This window comes from Exophiala dermatitidis (genome assembly GCF_000230625.1).
Source record: "Exophiala dermatitidis NIH/UT8656 unplaced genomic scaffold supercont1.4, whole genome shotgun sequence".
Taxonomy (NCBI): domain Eukaryota; kingdom Fungi; phylum Ascomycota; class Eurotiomycetes; order Chaetothyriales; family Herpotrichiellaceae; genus Exophiala; species Exophiala dermatitidis.
In genome coordinates this window covers 1,913,104-1,929,364 of record NW_008751649.1, presented here as the reverse complement: position 1 = coordinate 1,929,364, position 16,261 = coordinate 1,913,104, and the positions used below count along the sequence as shown (strand labels likewise).

General features: G+C 52.7%; 7 protein-coding genes across 8 annotated transcripts; 3 read left to right on the top strand and 4 right to left on the bottom strand.

Annotated features, from left to right (window-relative positions):
- The first annotated feature begins 27 nt into the window (after positions 1–27).
- On the top strand, positions 28–3,985 carry HMPREF1120_05012. 2 transcript variants are annotated; one of them, XM_009159164.1, is made up of 3 exons: positions 28–1,722; positions 1,827–2,635; positions 2,733–3,985. In XM_009159164.1, exon 1 carries the CDS (start codon positions 186–188, stop codon positions 1,140–1,142), a length of 957 nt encoding a protein of 318 aa, XP_009157412.1. In that variant the 5' UTR covers positions 28–185; the 3' UTR covers positions 1,143–1,722; positions 1,827–2,635; positions 2,733–3,985. The 2 variants fall into 2 exon arrangements, with proteins under 2 accessions (XP_009157412.1, XP_009157411.1); XM_009159163.1 differs by having other exon boundaries at positions 28–2,635.
- HMPREF1120_05011 (minichromosome maintenance protein 6) lies at positions 1,926–5,532 on the bottom strand. The gene is made up of 2 exons (XM_009159162.1): positions 2,715–5,532; positions 1,926–2,620 (listed from the first exon to the last, which is right to left on the bottom strand). The coding sequence occupies exons 1-2, from the start codon at positions 5,466–5,468 to the stop codon at positions 2,477–2,479; spliced, it is 2,898 nt and encodes a 965-aa protein (XP_009157410.1). The 5' UTR covers positions 5,469–5,532; the 3' UTR covers positions 1,926–2,476.
- A 73-nt stretch (positions 5,533–5,605) lies between these two features.
- Positions 5,606–11,727, top strand: HMPREF1120_05009 (AAA family ATPase). Its single transcript, XM_009159160.1, has 10 exons — positions 5,606–8,161; positions 8,217–8,405; positions 8,455–9,333; positions 9,392–9,490; positions 9,554–10,031; positions 10,103–10,132; positions 10,218–10,356; positions 10,434–10,513; positions 10,660–11,058; positions 11,132–11,727. Exons 1-10 carry the CDS (start codon positions 8,105–8,107, stop codon positions 11,164–11,166), a joined length of 2,385 nt encoding a protein of 794 aa, XP_009157408.1. The 5' UTR covers positions 5,606–8,104; the 3' UTR covers positions 11,167–11,727.
- Positions 5,742–7,722, bottom strand: HMPREF1120_05010 (uncharacterized protein). The gene is made up of 5 exons (XM_009159161.1): positions 7,522–7,722; positions 7,123–7,450; positions 6,836–7,046; positions 6,645–6,785; positions 5,742–6,590 (listed from the first exon to the last, which is right to left on the bottom strand). The coding sequence occupies exons 1-5, from the start codon at positions 7,608–7,610 to the stop codon at positions 5,749–5,751; spliced, it is 1,611 nt and encodes a 536-aa protein (XP_009157409.1). The 5' UTR covers positions 7,611–7,722; the 3' UTR covers positions 5,742–5,748.
- Positions 11,454–13,903, bottom strand: HMPREF1120_05008 (uncharacterized protein). The gene has a single exon (XM_009159159.1). The coding sequence runs from the start codon at positions 13,325–13,327 to the stop codon at positions 11,975–11,977; it is 1,353 nt and encodes a 450-aa protein (XP_009157407.1). The 5' UTR covers positions 13,328–13,903; the 3' UTR covers positions 11,454–11,974.
- Positions 13,904–13,910: 7 nt separating this feature from the next.
- HMPREF1120_05007 (superoxide dismutase) lies at positions 13,911–15,342 on the top strand. Its single transcript, XM_009159158.1, has 4 exons — positions 13,911–14,236; positions 14,423–14,602; positions 14,774–14,925; positions 15,002–15,342. Exons 1-4 carry the CDS (start codon positions 14,224–14,226, stop codon positions 15,119–15,121), a joined length of 465 nt encoding a protein of 154 aa, XP_009157406.1. The 5' UTR covers positions 13,911–14,223; the 3' UTR covers positions 15,122–15,342.
- HMPREF1120_05006 (uncharacterized protein) lies at positions 15,058–15,927 on the bottom strand. Its single transcript, XM_009159157.1, has one exon. The coding sequence runs from the start codon at positions 15,839–15,841 to the stop codon at positions 15,431–15,433; it is 411 nt and encodes a 136-aa protein (XP_009157405.1). The 5' UTR covers positions 15,842–15,927; the 3' UTR covers positions 15,058–15,430.
- Between the last annotated feature and the right edge of the window lie 334 nt (positions 15,928–16,261).

The window sequence follows — 16,261 nt, the reverse complement described above, 5'->3', positions numbered from 1 at the left end:
TGAGATCGACCAGATCGACGACAACGACGAGGCTCTACGCACGTTCGATTCCAATCCAGCACACATCGAGACCGTGTCAACCACCTCCAAGCTTCTGACATGCTGCCTTTACGTTGTACATGATGATGCTGTGACACTGGTCCTTTCAAATAACTACAGAGACTACAAACTTGAACCTCGTCATCATGGAAACTGCCAGTGTCGGCCACCCAATGCAACCGACACAACCAGCGCCGTTACCAGCACCGTTACCACCGACAATGATGGCACAACCTGCCAGTCCCGCCCCGACGCCGCCAGCACCACCAGTGGCTTTCCCATCACCAGCTCCGATACCACAACCCATGCAACTCATCCAGCCGATGCCGTTACAGTTCTCTCCTTACGCGCCTCCAGCACCACCAGCAACAGCGCCTTTGACACCACCGGCGCAACCGACGCAATCAACGCAACCTCCACAGTTCACACACCCGCCCCAATCCACACCACCGGCTCAAACGCAACCGACGCAGTTCGTACACCCTCCCCAACTCACACAACCCATACCCCCTCGCGGACCTATCCTGCCCAGGTCCCCTCCCGGATCTACAACTACACAGCCCGTACCACCAACGCAGCCCATGCAACCCGCCCAGTCACCAGAGACAGAAACAACACCCTCAACACCTCGCCGCAAACGGCTGACGCGCGACCAACGCCGGGATATCCTCCTGATGCGCAGCCTGGGGTATACATACGAGCAGATCTCCAAACACCTTCACGTCACGATGGCCGCCGTTCACTATGCTTGCACGAAAGCCAAGGATGTGACGCCACAACATCACAAAGCAGGGAGGAAACCTCGGCTCTCCAAGGAGGATGAGGATCAACTGGAGGCCTTTTACCTGACCAAGGGCAAAAAGCGGAAACTCAGCTGTCAAGAAATGGCCGAAGAACTATGGCCGGACCGGGGCGTGAGCGCAAAAATCATCAGGCATGTTCTGGATAAACGGGGGCATCATCTCAAAGGCGTCACACCTCGGAAACGTACTAGTTCTAGTACTCAGAATCAAAGGCGACAAAATCCTCCACAAGAATCTGGGACGGTGGTGTCAAGAACTGAAGCGGAAGGACAACCAGCTCCGGAACAACTGGTTCAGTAGACGATTGCGCCGGGTTTGTTACTCAATGATTTAGAATTGAACAAAAATGGTCTCGGGGCCTCACATTTGCATCCTGCTGGCCGGGCATCTCAAAGCCATCTCGCTTCAGCAGAGGATGTCGGTGCCAGAGGGTGCAGGCGAAGGACCACAGAGGGTCGACGTCATCGCCGTATGTCACGAATAAGGCACTGATGGAGATGCACTTAGTGACCGGGCTGATTCCTCCAAGGATAGTGAGCTATCCGATCCAAACGATTGAGTGGAACTACTAAGTTCCAACTCGAGGACCATCACATCATATACAGCGCCAAGGAAATTCAATACCAGAAGCAAGAGCCATCGGCTTTATACCCAGCGAGACTGAACGCTCCTCTTCTCTCTGGCAAATGGTATATGACAAGAAATCACGCTTTTCAGGTCAGCCCATTTTGATACCTGACTGCTCGGGACGCTGTTCTGGCTTCAGGAAGACAGGTGGCCAAAGGCATGGCACATGGCAGACAATACAGCTGAACCAGAGGCAAACGACATCCCCTTTGCTGGAGGGGCAACTATCGCTGCAGCGAATCTATTCATCCCTGTGAGTCCAGGCTGTTAGTCCATGGCCATGACCCTGCTGCATTGCATCATTCCATGATATGGCCTCAGGGTGCAGGGCCTTTTTGATTCTTACAATCCATCCAGAAGCGTTACCGTCCTTTCTTCGCGGCTCCTCTTCGGCCAGCGAGACTTCCATCTGTCTCAGGTTTATAGATGCAAAATTAAGCTAAGTAAGGCGTTCATCTGGGTATGGGGCGCAACTCGTATTTAGTGGTTATACTTATATTTCGTACGTTTTCCCACAGCCGAGACCCCAATATCGAATGTCAACTACTAGTACGTGGTAGGTGTTCACACGAGCTCGTAACCGTCTCTGCACCGTTCAAAAAGCCCTGTTGACGCACCAGAGCGAGCGGAGGTTTCCGAGCATTGCTCCAGAAAATGGAGGAGACTCTGTTAAAGTCCACCATTGCCAGGGGTGGAAAGACAATAGAAACGTGTTGCTTATTATAACTCTAGCAACTTGAACCCATAACATGACGTCTGGTCGTAAAAGCCCATCATTCGGCCCCCATCGGGCAACAACGTTGCATACATCAATATTCATACGGTCCCCGTACTCGTACTCGTTCCACGCCCAAACGCCATTTGCCCGTCCTTCAATGTGTGCCCATGCATCACGAAGAACCGATTCTTGCTCCTCCCAAGACCCCGAGCTTGCAGCCCATAGTAAGTCCCACTCAGAAGCTGCAGTGGTGGTCGTACACGATATGACTTGTTCAGACAAGACACGCTCAAGCCTCGTCGAAAATGCCGCAGTTGGGATGCAAAGCGTAAGTGACTCTTTGGCCCGTGGCGGCAGAGGAGGGATGGTCACCATCGTTCTCGTCGTCGTCTTCGACAAGGCCTTGGCCCCGGATGGCGATGATCACGTTGTCCTGCAGAGAAACCAGGTCAGTACCTAACCGACAACAGACAAAAATATATTTGCAATCGCAAAGGGGAGGGAAAGACAAGGCGGTCAAAACATACCTTGACCATTCTCTTTAGGACCTTCTTGGCCAACGATCTCTCCGCGTGGAGTTCCTCCTCGTTGTTGATCGTGTCCTCGATCTGCTCGAGGTACCAGAGGAGCAGCTCGTTGTGCTCCGGTCCTTCGCCGGTACTGTCTTCGAGGTCGCGGATGCGCGAGGCGAGCATGTTTTGGATCTGGTGGTACTTTTCAAATGTAATCTTGGTGGGAGGACGGTGCGGTGCCGCCGCCCCGCTGGTGTTGTCGGCTGCTGCTGCTGCTGGTCCGGCCTCATCTCCGTGCGCAGCGTCGGCCATGGGGCTGTCGCCGTCCTGGTGTGGTTGTTGCGCGGCGTCTTCTTCTTCTTCTTCGTCGCCGTCGACTTCCACATCATCCTTTTCCACGGTGATGATTGACTGGCGCAAGAGATCGAATGCCTCGAGGACCATGGACTCGGTAATGTCTTCGACACAGTTGGCTTTGGCAATGGCCTCGCTGAGCCGGATCAGCGACTCCAGCTGCCGCACCGTGATGCGGTAGCTGTTCCTGCCGAGGCCGCCGGCGTCGTTGGCCCGGAGTTCCTTGTACTTCTCCACCAGGAGGGACTTGGCCTCGGGCGAGAATTTGGGCTTGAAAGTCCGCGCAAAGCGGATGTATCGTTGTAGCTGTTCCGTCGAAAACTCGGGCTGGACGAAATCGTCCTTTAGCATGTGCAGGTTGACGATGTGGTCGGCCAGATGGCGGTCGACGTTCTCGTTGCACTCGTCCAGGATCACAAAAAACAAATCGAATCGAGACATGATCGGGGCAGACATGTTGATGTTCGCCCGTAGCGTGGCTTTGCGGTTGTATCTGCCGCCGATGGGGTTGGCAGCGGCCAGGATGCTCGTGCGTGCGTTCAGAGTGGCGTGGATGCCGGCCTTTGCAATGGAGATGGTTTGTTGTTCCATGGCTTCGTGGATGGCCACTTGGTCGCTGATGTCCATTTTGTCGAACTCGTCGATGCAGCACGTCCCGGAGTCGGACAACATGAGCGCACCCGCCTCGATTGTGTGTTCTCCTGTCTCTTCGTCCTTCACCACCGCTGCTGTGAGACCTGCAGCGCTCGACGCCTTGCCCGACGTGTAGATGGCTCGTGGCAAGAACGAGGCAATGTACTTCAGGAACTGGGATTTGGACGTCGACGGGTCGCCCACAATGCAGATGTTGATGTCGCCTCTCAGAGGCATCCCCTCTGGTGTCATCTTGGAAACACCACCGAGCAGTTGCAGCAATAGACCTTTCTTGACCACTTCGTGTCCGTAGACCATCGGGGCAAGACTTTGGACTAGTCGGCTGTAGATCTTGTCCGTGTGGACCATATATTTCAGGTCCTCGATCTCGGCAGGTGTCAGTGTCTCGAGGTATGCCTCCTGCGCTCGCTCTCCGCTATCGTACTGGTCAAACAGATCGACCTGCTGGAGCGAGTTGAGAATGTTGGTCGACTGGCCGTTCAGCTGGTCCGCCGGTTGGCCTGGCGTGGTGGTGTCAGGGCATGAGAAGCATGCTAAGAATGCCATGCGGTAGGTGAGATCTCGAACGCCCAGCGCTTTGAGACCTGTCACGCCAGATCCTCCGACGTCCGCGCCACGGAAGTTTCTGTTGTCCTTGGATGCCTCTGGTCGTACGCCGGGAAGACCGAGCTGGGAAACGTCCGGGACCACAATCAAGGTACCGGTGAAAATACACTTCTCGCCAGGCTTGGTCCGCTCAACCTGCTCTCCTCGAAGAATGACATCCATCGTCCGCGGCATGCTGCCTGTCGGAATTTCTGAGCTGTTTTCTTGGATTCGACATCGTTGCCAGTCCACAAAGGTACTGTTACGAATGTCCAATCTCCAGGCCGTCTTGTTGCCGCAGGTCAAGTTGGGGCAGACATTCGGTTCTGTGTATCGGAATGTTTGCTCGACGTTGGGAACCGTCGTGTTGCACGCCTCACATATGAAAGTCCCCAGAGCCAGCTCTGGACGGACTTCTGATGTTCTCGTCACGGTTCCAGAGACAGACAGCAATTTGCCTATCTGATCCGTCCGGAGCTGCCGCACTCGAGACACCACAGGGAGGTTATAGAACGCTATTGTGAACATCTTGTCTGTTTGTTGGTTGACAGTCTTGTCACCCTGACTGATTCCCTCGCTGCTTGCATTTCCGGCCATTGAAGTGCCAGCTTGAGATGCATTGCTGGTCATCTGGCGATGGTCCCTGAAGTACACAGGCTCATATTTTGCAAGGAGATTATGCAGTGCTTTTGTCAGAAATGGGAGGAATCGGTAGTACTGGCTTGCAATCGCGTCCGCCAGGACGGGTCCCTCCTTGTACGACAGGAGGTGCCGATAGTCGACGTATAGTGTGGAAAGCTGGAATTCTCGTAGGCCATGAATCTGGTTGATGTAGTATTTGTCTGTTTTGAGTTCGCTTGAGGGCGGTAACGCCGACGAGGATGGCTCTTCATTGTGGGACTCGAGGAAATCCTCAAAGGCCTGTTGAACTCTTTCTCCGGCGCGGTCTACAACTTGCGATACATTCCGATCCAGTGGATTTCTGCTTCTTCCCCGGGCTGCTCCTACAATCTCATCGTCAGGAAAAATGTCGGCTTCTGAAGGGATTCCATTGCTTTCGGAGGGGACAGGACGGCCGCGGGACGAGGAAGGGAGATCTTGCGGCGTGCGCCGTGGCGAGGACGGCGCGGCGCCATATGCGTCTGAGTTGAGGATCGAGTCCAGCAGATTCGCCATTGCTGCGACTGTTGGGGCGATATCGAGGTGATTGTCGGTTGATTCGATCAGTTGGAACTGCCCAGACACATTCTTCAATCCTCAACCCTCAGAACACGAAAACGCGTCTTCACGCGTCGCGCGTAAAGTGGTTCTTGGCAAGTTTGTCGCGGACGCCATTTGGCATCAACGTATGTACATCATTTACATGTCCGCAAAGATCAAAGTTGCTACGCGTTTCGAGTCTGTGAAGACTCTAGGAACAACATCCAATGACAGCTAAGACGCTGAACGGTTGATTCTAGTATCCTTCATCATACAGCATCCCCTGTCTTAACTCTTTGACGCTCAATTGCGAGGTGTTTGCCAACCCCAAGCTTTTTATGGTCACCTCCCAACCCAATGCATCTGCCACCAGGAGCACCTTGACCACGCATTGTGCTTGTTGCATGATTGTGGCCAGGGTGCGAATCAGCTCATAATGATCTTGATCGCGACAGATGTCCACCCTGTCCATGACAATATACACCGTTGCTGTCCTCTCATACAAACTCACCACTTTTACGGCAAGGTCTTTCAGCGCGTTGACTTTGTCCTCGTCCTCATCGTCCTCGTTCTCCGATGTCTCCAACGCAGAAAATTTGTACACAGCAGCCATTATGGCCTCACGATGTTCAGCGAACTTGACCCCGAGTTCCCTTTGCCGGTGCCTGAGCAGCTGGAGCAGCACAATTGGTAACGCGGTGTGTATGGATTGCGGATGCAATCGATCAATTGGGTCGAAGACATGGACTGCAACCGGCGCTGCACTGGTAGGAACGCTTGCAAAGCTGTCTGCTAGCTCCAGCGCAAACCCTGACACCCAATTATACCGTTTACCTTGCGCAATGTTTTCATTGTTCACCCCAACAAGAAGGAGCAGTCTTGACTGGCCGCTCGTTTCCCATTCAGCTATCACAGGGTCGCGTCGGAGCTTGCTGCCGAGAGACAGTTGTTCATAATTAGTCTCTTCAGCACGCTCTCTATTCAGCCGCAACTTGTACTCTTTGAGCGCCTCCTGATGTGCTTCCGCCGTCCAGGAGGTGAGACCCAACAGAGTCCGTATCTCAATAAGATGGCTGGTGTTATTATCTCGCTGGAGCTCTGTATGCCACAACCAAATGTTAGCTTGCATTGAGTGGTTTACCTGGTTATTACCTTCATTCTGTTGCTTTATCGCGGCAATATTACGGTTCAGCAACTCCTCGCATCTCAATCGGATTGCCATCACACGGTCGAAGACGGTCTCCGTCATGTCATTGAATTTGTTTGAATGGAAGGATGCTATCATCCAGCGGTCTGCCAAAAAAGTCAAACCGCGTCTTGCTTGGGACAAAGGGATGACTTACAAATTCCTGGCCGCAAGTAATATCTCGTGATCTCAATCGACAGATCAATGAATTCAAGGTAGGCAAGCAAAATCTTTTTCCTCAAATCTTTCTCCAGATCGTTGTCGGCCTTGTATATGTACTCGTACATCTGGAAGCCGGGCAGCCTGTCTTTGACCCCTTCTAGTGCGGAGGAGATGCGACCTTCCATAGAGTTCTTCCTTCCTGCAAACTAGAACTCATTGTCAGCACAACCATCTCAGCATCTTGAGATCCGAGGACCTGTCGGCGGGTCTGAGTTGTCTTACCACGAACAGTCCGGTCAGCGTCCCAACTGCAAGTCCGGTATAGGGAGCGCCAAACGCTTTCACCATGTCAAGCACGGGTTCTATATCCTTCATGAACGCAGTGACTCCGCCCGAGAAGTTTTGATATCGCTTCGACCACAGGCGCCATCCCTTTTTATGGTCTGCATTATACCGCGATTGGGCGTTTCCACTGATTTCCGACCAGAACTGTACAAAGTCGCCCTGGGTTCTGCAGCCGAATGCTCTTGTTGCCTCTGGGGCCAGATTCTTCGACCTCAACCAGTTGTGGAAGCTATTCTGCTTTTCCTCCACCTCTCGAAATCTCTCCCTGGAAGGGCACGTTAGCGGGCTTCTGATACCTCCAGTACACTGTCTTTGCTTTGATAGGCCATGACTTACGACTCCGTCTCCGTAAGGTCAGGAAGCTGCTGTGCCATGTTGGCAGCGGCCACCGACTCGATGAAGCAATCGGCAAGCTTCACATCCATGATATCTCTTGGTCAGGCTGTACATGTTCCATTTGCGCATGTCCGGAACGCGTTACATTGGGGTTGAGGGGGCTGATACCCCTGTCATAGCATTAGATCAGGCGTCCCGGCCAGGGTCAATCCGTTCAAGTTGTGGCTTGTGACAGTCTCACGTGTCGATATGTGAGTCGTCAGGACTCAATGCACACTCATACACCATCAACACTTGCGATGTTGTCGGCTGCACCTCAGCCGCCCCCTCGTATAGCCGCCTCGCACTAGTACTCAGCCCCCATCATGTTGCAGAAAACCACATGGGATGTAACAGGCCACCATGTCCGCCTTGTCGGTCCGCAGTTCGACAATTGGCGGGAAGAACCATAAAATTGGCAAAGGGGGGAGGGCTCTGTCGCTTGAACCTATGTGCCCGGCTTCTGGCCATCAATTGAACCCTCAGCCGCCTTCTTTCTACTTATTCGAGACGCTACCCATCTAAAGACGCCTTTCACCTCCAGATGAGAAACAAAGCAGAAGTGATGAGTCCTGAGCCGGTGAAAGGAATTACTGTCCCGGTAGCGTCCAGCTCTGCTTCGAGGATTCGAAGAGCACCAAGCTGACGGTTTCTAGCAAACGCCTGTGGAGGATAAGCTCAAGTTGCTGGAGGCAAAGATAGCAGAGCTCGAGTCCTACTATCACAAGCTCAAGCTACAGGGGCTTCCTGATGGCGTTGCCAAAGATGACACAGACAAGGCCGGCGATACCGACAAGGCTGGCAAGACAGAGGAGACTAAAGGCGATGAGCTGGACGAGCAGGCAGTAAGCAGTCACTGGAATCGACAGTAATGCCACTGACGCTTTTGCCCAGCCCACCTCCCGTGCTCGGGTTGTCGTGAACAAGTTAGATACCGACTCCGGCACACGGAAAGATATCCCTGCCGGTGAGGCTGCAATGCCTCTCAAAGGCAATGAGCTCGAGAACAAGTACGCCTTTCAGCTTAGGAAGCTGATTTATGGACCCGACGATGACGACGAAGGCGAAGTGGAGATCTTCAGTCCAGATCTGCGGCTCCTTCTCAAACGGCTTCTCAAGCATTATCCCTACCATCATTTCCTGGGTGACACCGTGACACTCAATTCACCTTATGAGTGTCTGGTTCTGAATTGGGACTTGCTCGTCAGTGAGGCGAACCAGCCAGGACTGAACGAAAAAGACCAGCTGGCCCGTGACGATCTCAGGCTCCTCTTGAACACCATCAAGGAAGGGTCAGGCGAGGAGAGGCTAGACGACTACTTCAAAATACGAGATACGCTTAAAGCATCACGCAGCATTACCTTCCAGAATTTATGGACCATCTTTCCGCCTGGTACAGTCGTGTATAGTCGGCAATTTCTCAAACATGACCAGATCTTCATCGTACAGGACAATGTGCGGGTATGGCCACGTCAAGGCAATCGCGCCCGCTTCGGCCTTTATTGCTGGACCTACGATTGGAACGGACAAGTCTTCCAACGACGTCCGATCACCCTAAGCATTGATTACTTCGAGGGCCCTCGGCCAATTGCCTCACTCAACGTGCATCCACTCGAGGATACTGAGAATGAGGAGGAAGTGAAGCAGAGGCTACTGGCCCGAGGCAAGCTGTTTCGGAAGTATTGTACAGTGCCCAAGGAAAGCCGGATGTTCAAGTATTCCGGGAAGTGCGTGGTGGATAGGAAGGGTTTTCGTGGTGTGAGCGCCAATGAGGTACCCAACAAGGAATCATGCAATCGCTGCAGTCCAACCACTAACCTCGATGGCACAGGACCACGACGAAGAAGAGAACATCAATCGTCAGGAGAGGTCGAGAATGTTTTATCCGCCGGATGATGGTGTTGGCGAAAGAAGAGGAAAGCAATCGATGGTATGTCGTTGCCTAGCTTGGAGTATGCACATGTGGCCACACATACTGACGCGAGCCCTGCAGGTCGACGGCGACATCATGGTCGACTTCGAGTCGTACTACAAGTATGGGCTCGCCGAAGCACAGATAGGTGACCTATCATTGGGTGACGACACAGACGAATGTCAATGCTCCGATTGTATGAGCAACGATGCGTTGAGGGCGATGTACCGTGTCGACTACGATGGCAAGACAGGAGCCGACTATGAGCAATGGGAGGATGAGCAGATAATGCTCTGCCCACCCCGACTCCTGGGATATGTCCTCCGTGACAAACAATGGGCGCAGCTCGATGTAAACGGCATTGTCAAATTCGGACAAAAGGCGGACGATGACGCGTTTTGGGAAAGACTGAAACTGGCGGGGGAGGACGGCGGCAGAGAAACCAAGATGCTACTTCACGGCCTGGTCAAGAACCACGGCATCAGCGAGACAGGGGGTGGGTACCAACTCAATGATATCGTGCCAGAAAAAGGCAAAGGCCTGGTGATTCTGCTATACGGTGAGTGACCACGACAACGGTTCAGGTCGACGCCACTGGCTTGTCACATCGTAGCTAACTCATATTGCCAGGACCGCCTGGAGTCGGCAAAACCTCAACAGGTAGGCAGTATTCCGCCGTCCTCCCTTCGCCGGACCTCATCAACGTTCGTGTACTGTTGAATGATTGATTCTGACCTGTGGTCAGCGCAAACCATCGCCGTGGCAGCCAAGAAGCCGCTGTTCTCCATCGGAGTGGCCGATGTTGGCACATCTGCCAAATTGGTCGAATCGAACTTGGAAAAGATATTTGATCTCGCAACGACCTGGAGAGCAATTCTTCTCATGTAAGGGTTCCCGGCCGAGCCTCCGTACCTTCCCAGCCGTCTGTCTACTGCTTCGTGGCTAACTATGCGACATCCAGTGACGAAGCAGATGTGTTTCTTCAAAGCCGAGCAAGGGGACAGATGGGTCCTACGACCGAGCGCAACGCTCTTGTTTCGGGTATGTTTTGAATCGGACTTACTACCATTGCCACCATCGAACGGAAAAACATCGTGCACAGAACCCCACTATCTGGTGACCCCCAATGCGTTACAATAATGACAAGAAAGTCGGACCTACTCTAACATGACCTACCTCAACACCAGTCTTCCTCCGAGTCCTGGAATACTACCAAGGAATCCTCATCCTGACGACCAACCAAATTGCCCAATTCGACGTTGCCGTACAGTCACGCATCCACATCGCGATCCGATACGAAGGTCTCGACAAACGTCAGACGGTCGACATCTTCGAAGGCTTCCTCGAACAGTTTAAGCGCAAAGGCCTGGTGCAGCCCAAGACGTTCACGGACATCATGAACTACGTCCGCAAGGACCTGTACAAGAAGAAATTCGACGGGCGGCAGATTCGGAATATCGTCACCTCGGCTATGGGCGTCGCTTTGGCCGACAACAGGCAGATGACCATGGAGGACTTGAACAACGTTGTCACCATCATGATGGGCTTCAAGGGCGATTTGGAGTATCAGATGAGACAGTATGAAGGTGAGCTAAGCTGGCCGCAACCCATTCGGTCGTATCGTGTTTGTCCGGACCAGGTCCGCTAACGTTTTAGCAGAAGCGCAAAGCGGGTCACGAAATCCATATACTTGAAGACCGTAGTCTGTCGCCGAAAGTGGGCGTCAGAAAAAAGGAAATGAGAGCAGGCAAGTTCAACAGAAAAGCTACCCAAGCAGAGAGCGAACAGGGGGGCTAATTGAAATGGATGAACGACGTCAAGCAAGAGATTGGCTTCTGCCGGGCAGAATGGTGATGATTTATGATGATGATAACGATTTTCTTGATACGTGTTCGGCCAGTTTCGGGCCAACTAATAATATGCAGAGCAAAGCAACAAAGGAATAGGAAAGACACTCATTCCTATACGTCTTCTCTTAACCCTGTTCGAGGGATACAGAAAGACTACTACTCATGCCGGTCTCATTGTCTCGTAGTTCGTTGTATGGCGATGATCGTGTATCAACGATAACTTCCAAGGGGCCAGAGCGAGAAGATTTACATAGCACGTTGAGATGGACGGAATGAACGTGACCAAACGACATTATTGTATGCCAGGCACTAGTAGTAGATGATGGTCGCCAATAGTGAAGCATCATGTTGAGATGGCATCGACAACAGACAGTGACTGTCCCGCTAATAACAACAATATTTCTAATGACACATAAATTTGTCTGGCACAATCCTTTTCCCCAATCTCTGGTCGAAAAGGGAGACCCAGAATAGACATCTCAATAGGTAAAGTGTACATGAGCAACATTATCAACCTGTGGTGCAGGATGCGGATGGTACAGTTGAAGGGTTAGGCGCCCTAACACGTGGTGGACCCCCTTCCCATCTTGGGCGATCGTTGATAAGGTATGACAGGCAAGAATCCGTAGTGTCCGGACGGAGTAGTACAACATCATGACTGCCGACACATCAAGCCGGGAATGAGGGCAGATGCGTACATGACAGCTGTGATGGGCATGAGTTCGGCCATGCGGCCCTGCAGCTGCTTGGTCGGTTCGGGAACCAACCCGGCGTCTTCCCAGGTCTTGCAGATACGATCCGGGAGGGCTCGAAACTGGGCGGTGGTGGTATCGTTTGCGATCTCAGACTCATCCATCGCAGCCATCGCCGCACGAATCCCCAGAGCCGTGCCAAACTCACGAAATGCCAGCCTCCGACTGGGCGGTTCGTCAAAGTATCCGTCCTGGACCAGGAACTCAAGACAGGAGATGGCGCGGCGAGAAATGGTGGCTGCCCATTCCTCCTCGGCACTCAACCAGTGTGCTGTCCACAAAGTCATTCCTAGGTCTAATGTATCGCTCGAAGTATAGTATTTCCACTTTGTATCGACGATTTTCTTGAGTGCGGCGATTTCCTCTTGGAGGGCGGTACAGTGGTCACTGGTGTCTTGGAGAAGTTTGTAGGTGACATACCCGTCAATGGGGTCGAGATTGCCTTCAGACTTGACGAGCGGTCGAGACAGATCCATGCTCAGCTTCCAGTACATTCGAGGTCTGGTGGACGACATGTCTGTCATGAAGCGAGGGAGGATCGCCTTGGCCATGGACACGGCCTGGTCGTTGTACCATTTCTGGCCGGTCACGATGGTCATCCGGTTGAGGGCAAACATCCACACCGTCAGGTAGTGGAAGTACTGTCCATCGCCATCTGGACCGGATTCGTCCAACTTGCCTATCCGTAGCCCGCCATTGAGGGGTTGTTCTTCGGTGGCGCCTGGAAGCCTGGATTTGCCGTCGCGCGTGTAGCCTAGAATGTTGTGGACGGTAGATACCAGGTTGCGGGCAAAGATCAAGTATCGCTCCTCGCCTGTCAGTTTGTAAAGGGTCAAGAAATTGACCACGGCGAATCCATCGGTCCACAAATATCGACCTCGATGGCCCTCTGCCGCTGGCGGAGGAGTCCATTTGGCAAGATTGGCATCGCTAGGTTCGGGAAACGGACCGTAGATGGTCTCCATCGCCCTAAGGAACTTGGGGAGGTTGTCTTTGTCTGACGATGACATGGTGCTGGATGGAAGAGCGAGTGTTTGGGAACGGTGACGGGGCGGTTGATAGAAGGGCTGGCGGGAAGGTGCGGATATGCTTCTGCTGGCGATGGACTTACGATTATTTGGGAGCGGAGGGCGTGGGACGCTGGCAATAATGGGAATGAATCTGGTTCTCTGTGACAGTGATAGATAGGTGCTGAAGGGACGAGTTTGTCTTGAAGCAGTGTGAATCGGTATCACTCTGGATGGCCATGACATGAATGCTGGCAAGTTAATTGTGGTGAAGTTACCAGCACTTCAACAGATTTGTGGCAGAGGAATCACCCATGATATGATCGGCCACAGCAGCACCGTGTTGATTTTAGTAAGAGACACATTTGATGGCGGCCAAGTCAGCCCAACTCCATGTGATTCATGTGATGGATGGTAGGATGAACACTCGAGGGGTTTCGATTGCGCCAGTTCAGGTTTCTGATATCACGGTGGAAGGAGTCGGAAGCAGAGCATGAGGGGTGCAATTAGTGGCCAGCAGCTGCAAATCAACCCTAATAAGAACAGAATAGTGACCTACAACGTTGTTAGCTGCAGTGGTGAACAATCTCTATTCTTAGTCAGCCACAACGATCGACCTCCGGCTGCCCCTCATCACGTCGCTCTGCAGCTTCAAGTTTCTGCCCCTCATTTTCGGCCAGTCGATGGCTTCATCGGCGCCTATATCGGTGGCTACCGGCGACTGCAGCCTGTGATTTAGCCACCACAGCTGCTGTTGATTGACGGGGACCAACGACCGGTAAATAATAGCACTGAAACTTCAAGTGGGAGCAAAACAACCAGATGAGTGGTCGTCAGCTTCTGTAGGATGTAGTGACCTCGAAGCCGCGCCCAAATCCCGCTCCATTCCATCATCGTACTTCGGGTAGAGCTCCAGTAGTACTGCCAGTGGCTCCAGTGTCCCGGCGTCTCCAGTTGCTCACCTCCGGCAGCTCTGGTACCAAGGTATTAAACTCCACTCGACTGCCTTCATTGCTTACGCCTTTTTTCTTCCTTCTTCCATCTTTCCCTCCAAGTACACAGTTCACGTCTACTTTGATCCTGTCCATCTGATTGTCGTTCGATTGAGCTTGTGCAATCTCGAAACCAAGTAATCCGTCAAAATGGTTAAAGCAGGTGAGTAGCCATCGTCCGCATCCTGCCATCCCGAGTGATGCCGTGGAACATGCTCTGTCCGGGGGTTTGTCAGCATTGACCGAACCGTCCAAACGAGCACCACCGGCGACCGAATCATGGATGACCTCAGGAGAGGAACACCGTTGATGAACACCTTAACACTGACATGTCTTTTCCTGTTCTCAGTTGCCGTCCTTCGCGGAGACTCCAAGGTCACCGGCCAGGTGGTCTTCGAGCAGCCCTCGGAAAACGCCCCTACCACCATCACCTGGGACATCAGTGGCCACGACCCAAATGCCGAGCGTGGATTCCACATCCACCAGTTTGGTGACAACACCAACGGATGCACCAGCGCCGGTCCTCACTGTAAGCAGCAGTCCCCTTCCCTTTGCCCACCCACCTCTCCCTCCAACCAAACAGTTCCCTCGGATAGAAAACAGACAAGAATCGAGACACAAGAGAGAGAGAAATACGCAGAAGGAGGTCAATACGATGGAAGAGAACACCATGGGAGCTGACACTCATTGTACTTTCCAGACAACCCATTCGGCAAGACTCACGGCGCCCCGACCGACGAGGAACGCCATGTCGGTGATCTGGGCAACATCAAGACCGATGCCCAGGGCAACGCCAAGGGCAGCGTCAGCGACAGCCAGATCAAGCTGATCGGCGAGCACAGCATTCTCGGGGTAAGTTCGAATACATCAAGATTGACTACAATCCGACACAAGGACCTGCATATACTAACTTTGTTTCTTCTTGCAGCGCACGATCGTCACCCATGCGGGAACTGATGATCTCGGCCGAGGCGGGACTGAGGAGAGCAAGAAAACGGGCAATGCGGGCGCTCGCCCGGCCTGTGGTGTCATTGGCATTGCCGCATAGACGGTCTATCTTGAGGGCCGTCAGAGCTGTGCTGCGTCTGACAGCCCCTCGGGCACTCACACTCGCGTCGTGGACGTGCATACCAAGCCTTGGCTTCGTTTGACCAGGCAAACAGAAACGAGGACAGGTTTTGGTATGCCCCCCGACAGTGAGGCCTGCCAGCCACATCCCAGATACAGTTCTGCAAATAATAAAGTCAATCAAATAGCATGTTCGACCTGTCTTTGTCACGACCTCTTTGCGACATTGCTGCATGCTGAATGATGTTGTACTGTAGATTCGAGTAGTATAAAGCCTGCTAGGACATAGCTAGGGACAATATCGTTTCGTCTCAGCCTTAGGTAATCGATGCTGCATCCGGAGACCGATCTCCCAGTAATAGATGCACTGGCACAAGACCCATACAGTACATTGTAAACAGTATACACTGCATTGTTGCAATGGCAGCACCAGGTGAGCAGTGTACAGTGCGATTATCGTTGCCCAAGTTGAAGTGCCAGTCGATGGACCCCTTAACGCAGCAGTGTTCGGACCCATCCCACAACACTTCCCAGTTTCTACAGTGCGGAATCCCAATCCCAGTCTCAACCTTGGAACTTGAACACCAAAAAAAGACGCACAGTACTGCGCCAGCAACACGACACATAAAAACAAAAATCGACTAAAAAGAAGTGTCATATGTGATGAATGCATCAGCCGCGAATCGAACGCGGGTCTCATGCAGTGTTGCTACCCCAAGTCATCTCGGAAGATGAGAGGCGATGGCAAGCATGAATTCTACCACTGAACCACTGATGCTGGAGGAGCTGCTGCCAGGTGGTGGCCGCTGCTTGATTGTTGAAAGAAATTCTGGACCTATTATACTTGAGTGCAATTTTTTGTGGGGTCACGTGGAGTGGTGGGTCAATGTGTTCCGGTGTGTTCATACGCCGAGGTCTCTCCGATAAATCGCTACAACATTGGACATCCGGTTTCCAGAGGCTAGCTACCATTATCAGGTACATGTATCGTCTGGATGGCATGGCTTACCAGCCATCGAATACAGGGGACGAGAAAGCCCAAACCAATGGATGAATGTATGGGCAATTGGCCCGTCTATCTACACAAACAATACCTACTCGCTCTTATGTGCTTGCCGAA

Excerpts from the sequence above, each read along its gene's own strand:
- HMPREF1120_05012 (XM_009159164.1), top strand. The coding sequence starts at position 186 with ATGGAAACTGCCAGTGTCGGCCACCCAATGCAACCGACACAACCAGCG.
- HMPREF1120_05011 (XM_009159162.1), bottom strand. The coding sequence starts at position 5,468 with ATGGCGAATCTGCTGGACTCGATCCTCAACTCAGACGCATATGGCGCC. Across the intron at positions 2,621-2,714 it reads TCCTAAAGAGAATGGTCAAG|GACAACGTGATCATCGCCAT; the intron begins GTATGTTTTGAC and ends GTTTCTCTGCAG.
- HMPREF1120_05010 (XM_009159161.1), bottom strand. The coding sequence starts at position 7,610 with ATGGATGTGAAGCTTGCCGATTGCTTCATCGAGTCGGTGGCCGCTGCC. Across the intron at positions 7,451-7,521 it reads GACCTTACGGAGACGGAGTC|GGAGAGATTTCGAGAGGTGG; the intron begins GTAAGTCATGGC and ends GTGCCCTTCCAG. Across the intron at positions 7,047-7,122 it reads CGCTGACCGGACTGTTCGTG|TTTGCAGGAAGGAAGAACTC; the intron begins GTAAGACAACTC and ends AATGAGTTCTAG.
- HMPREF1120_05009 (XM_009159160.1), top strand. The coding sequence starts at position 8,105 with ATGAGAAACAAAGCAGAAGTGATGAGTCCTGAGCCGGTGAAAGGAATT. Across the intron at positions 9,334-9,391 it reads GTGGTGTGAGCGCCAATGAG|GACCACGACGAAGAAGAGAA; the intron begins GTACCCAACAAG and ends TCGATGGCACAG. Across the intron at positions 10,133-10,217 it reads AGTCGGCAAAACCTCAACAG|CGCAAACCATCGCCGTGGCA; the intron begins GTAGGCAGTATT and ends ACCTGTGGTCAG.
- HMPREF1120_05008 (XM_009159159.1), bottom strand. The coding sequence starts at position 13,327 with ATGTCATGGCCATCCAGAGTGATACCGATTCACACTGCTTCAAGACAA.
- HMPREF1120_05007 (XM_009159158.1), top strand. Across the intron at positions 14,603-14,773 it reads CACCAGCGCCGGTCCTCACT|ACAACCCATTCGGCAAGACT; the intron begins GTAAGCAGCAGT and ends TGTACTTTCCAG. Across the intron at positions 14,926-15,001 it reads GCGAGCACAGCATTCTCGGG|CGCACGATCGTCACCCATGC; the intron begins GTAAGTTCGAAT and ends TTCTTCTTGCAG.
- HMPREF1120_05006 (XM_009159157.1), bottom strand. The coding sequence starts at position 15,841 with ATGAGACCCGCGTTCGATTCGCGGCTGATGCATTCATCACATATGACA.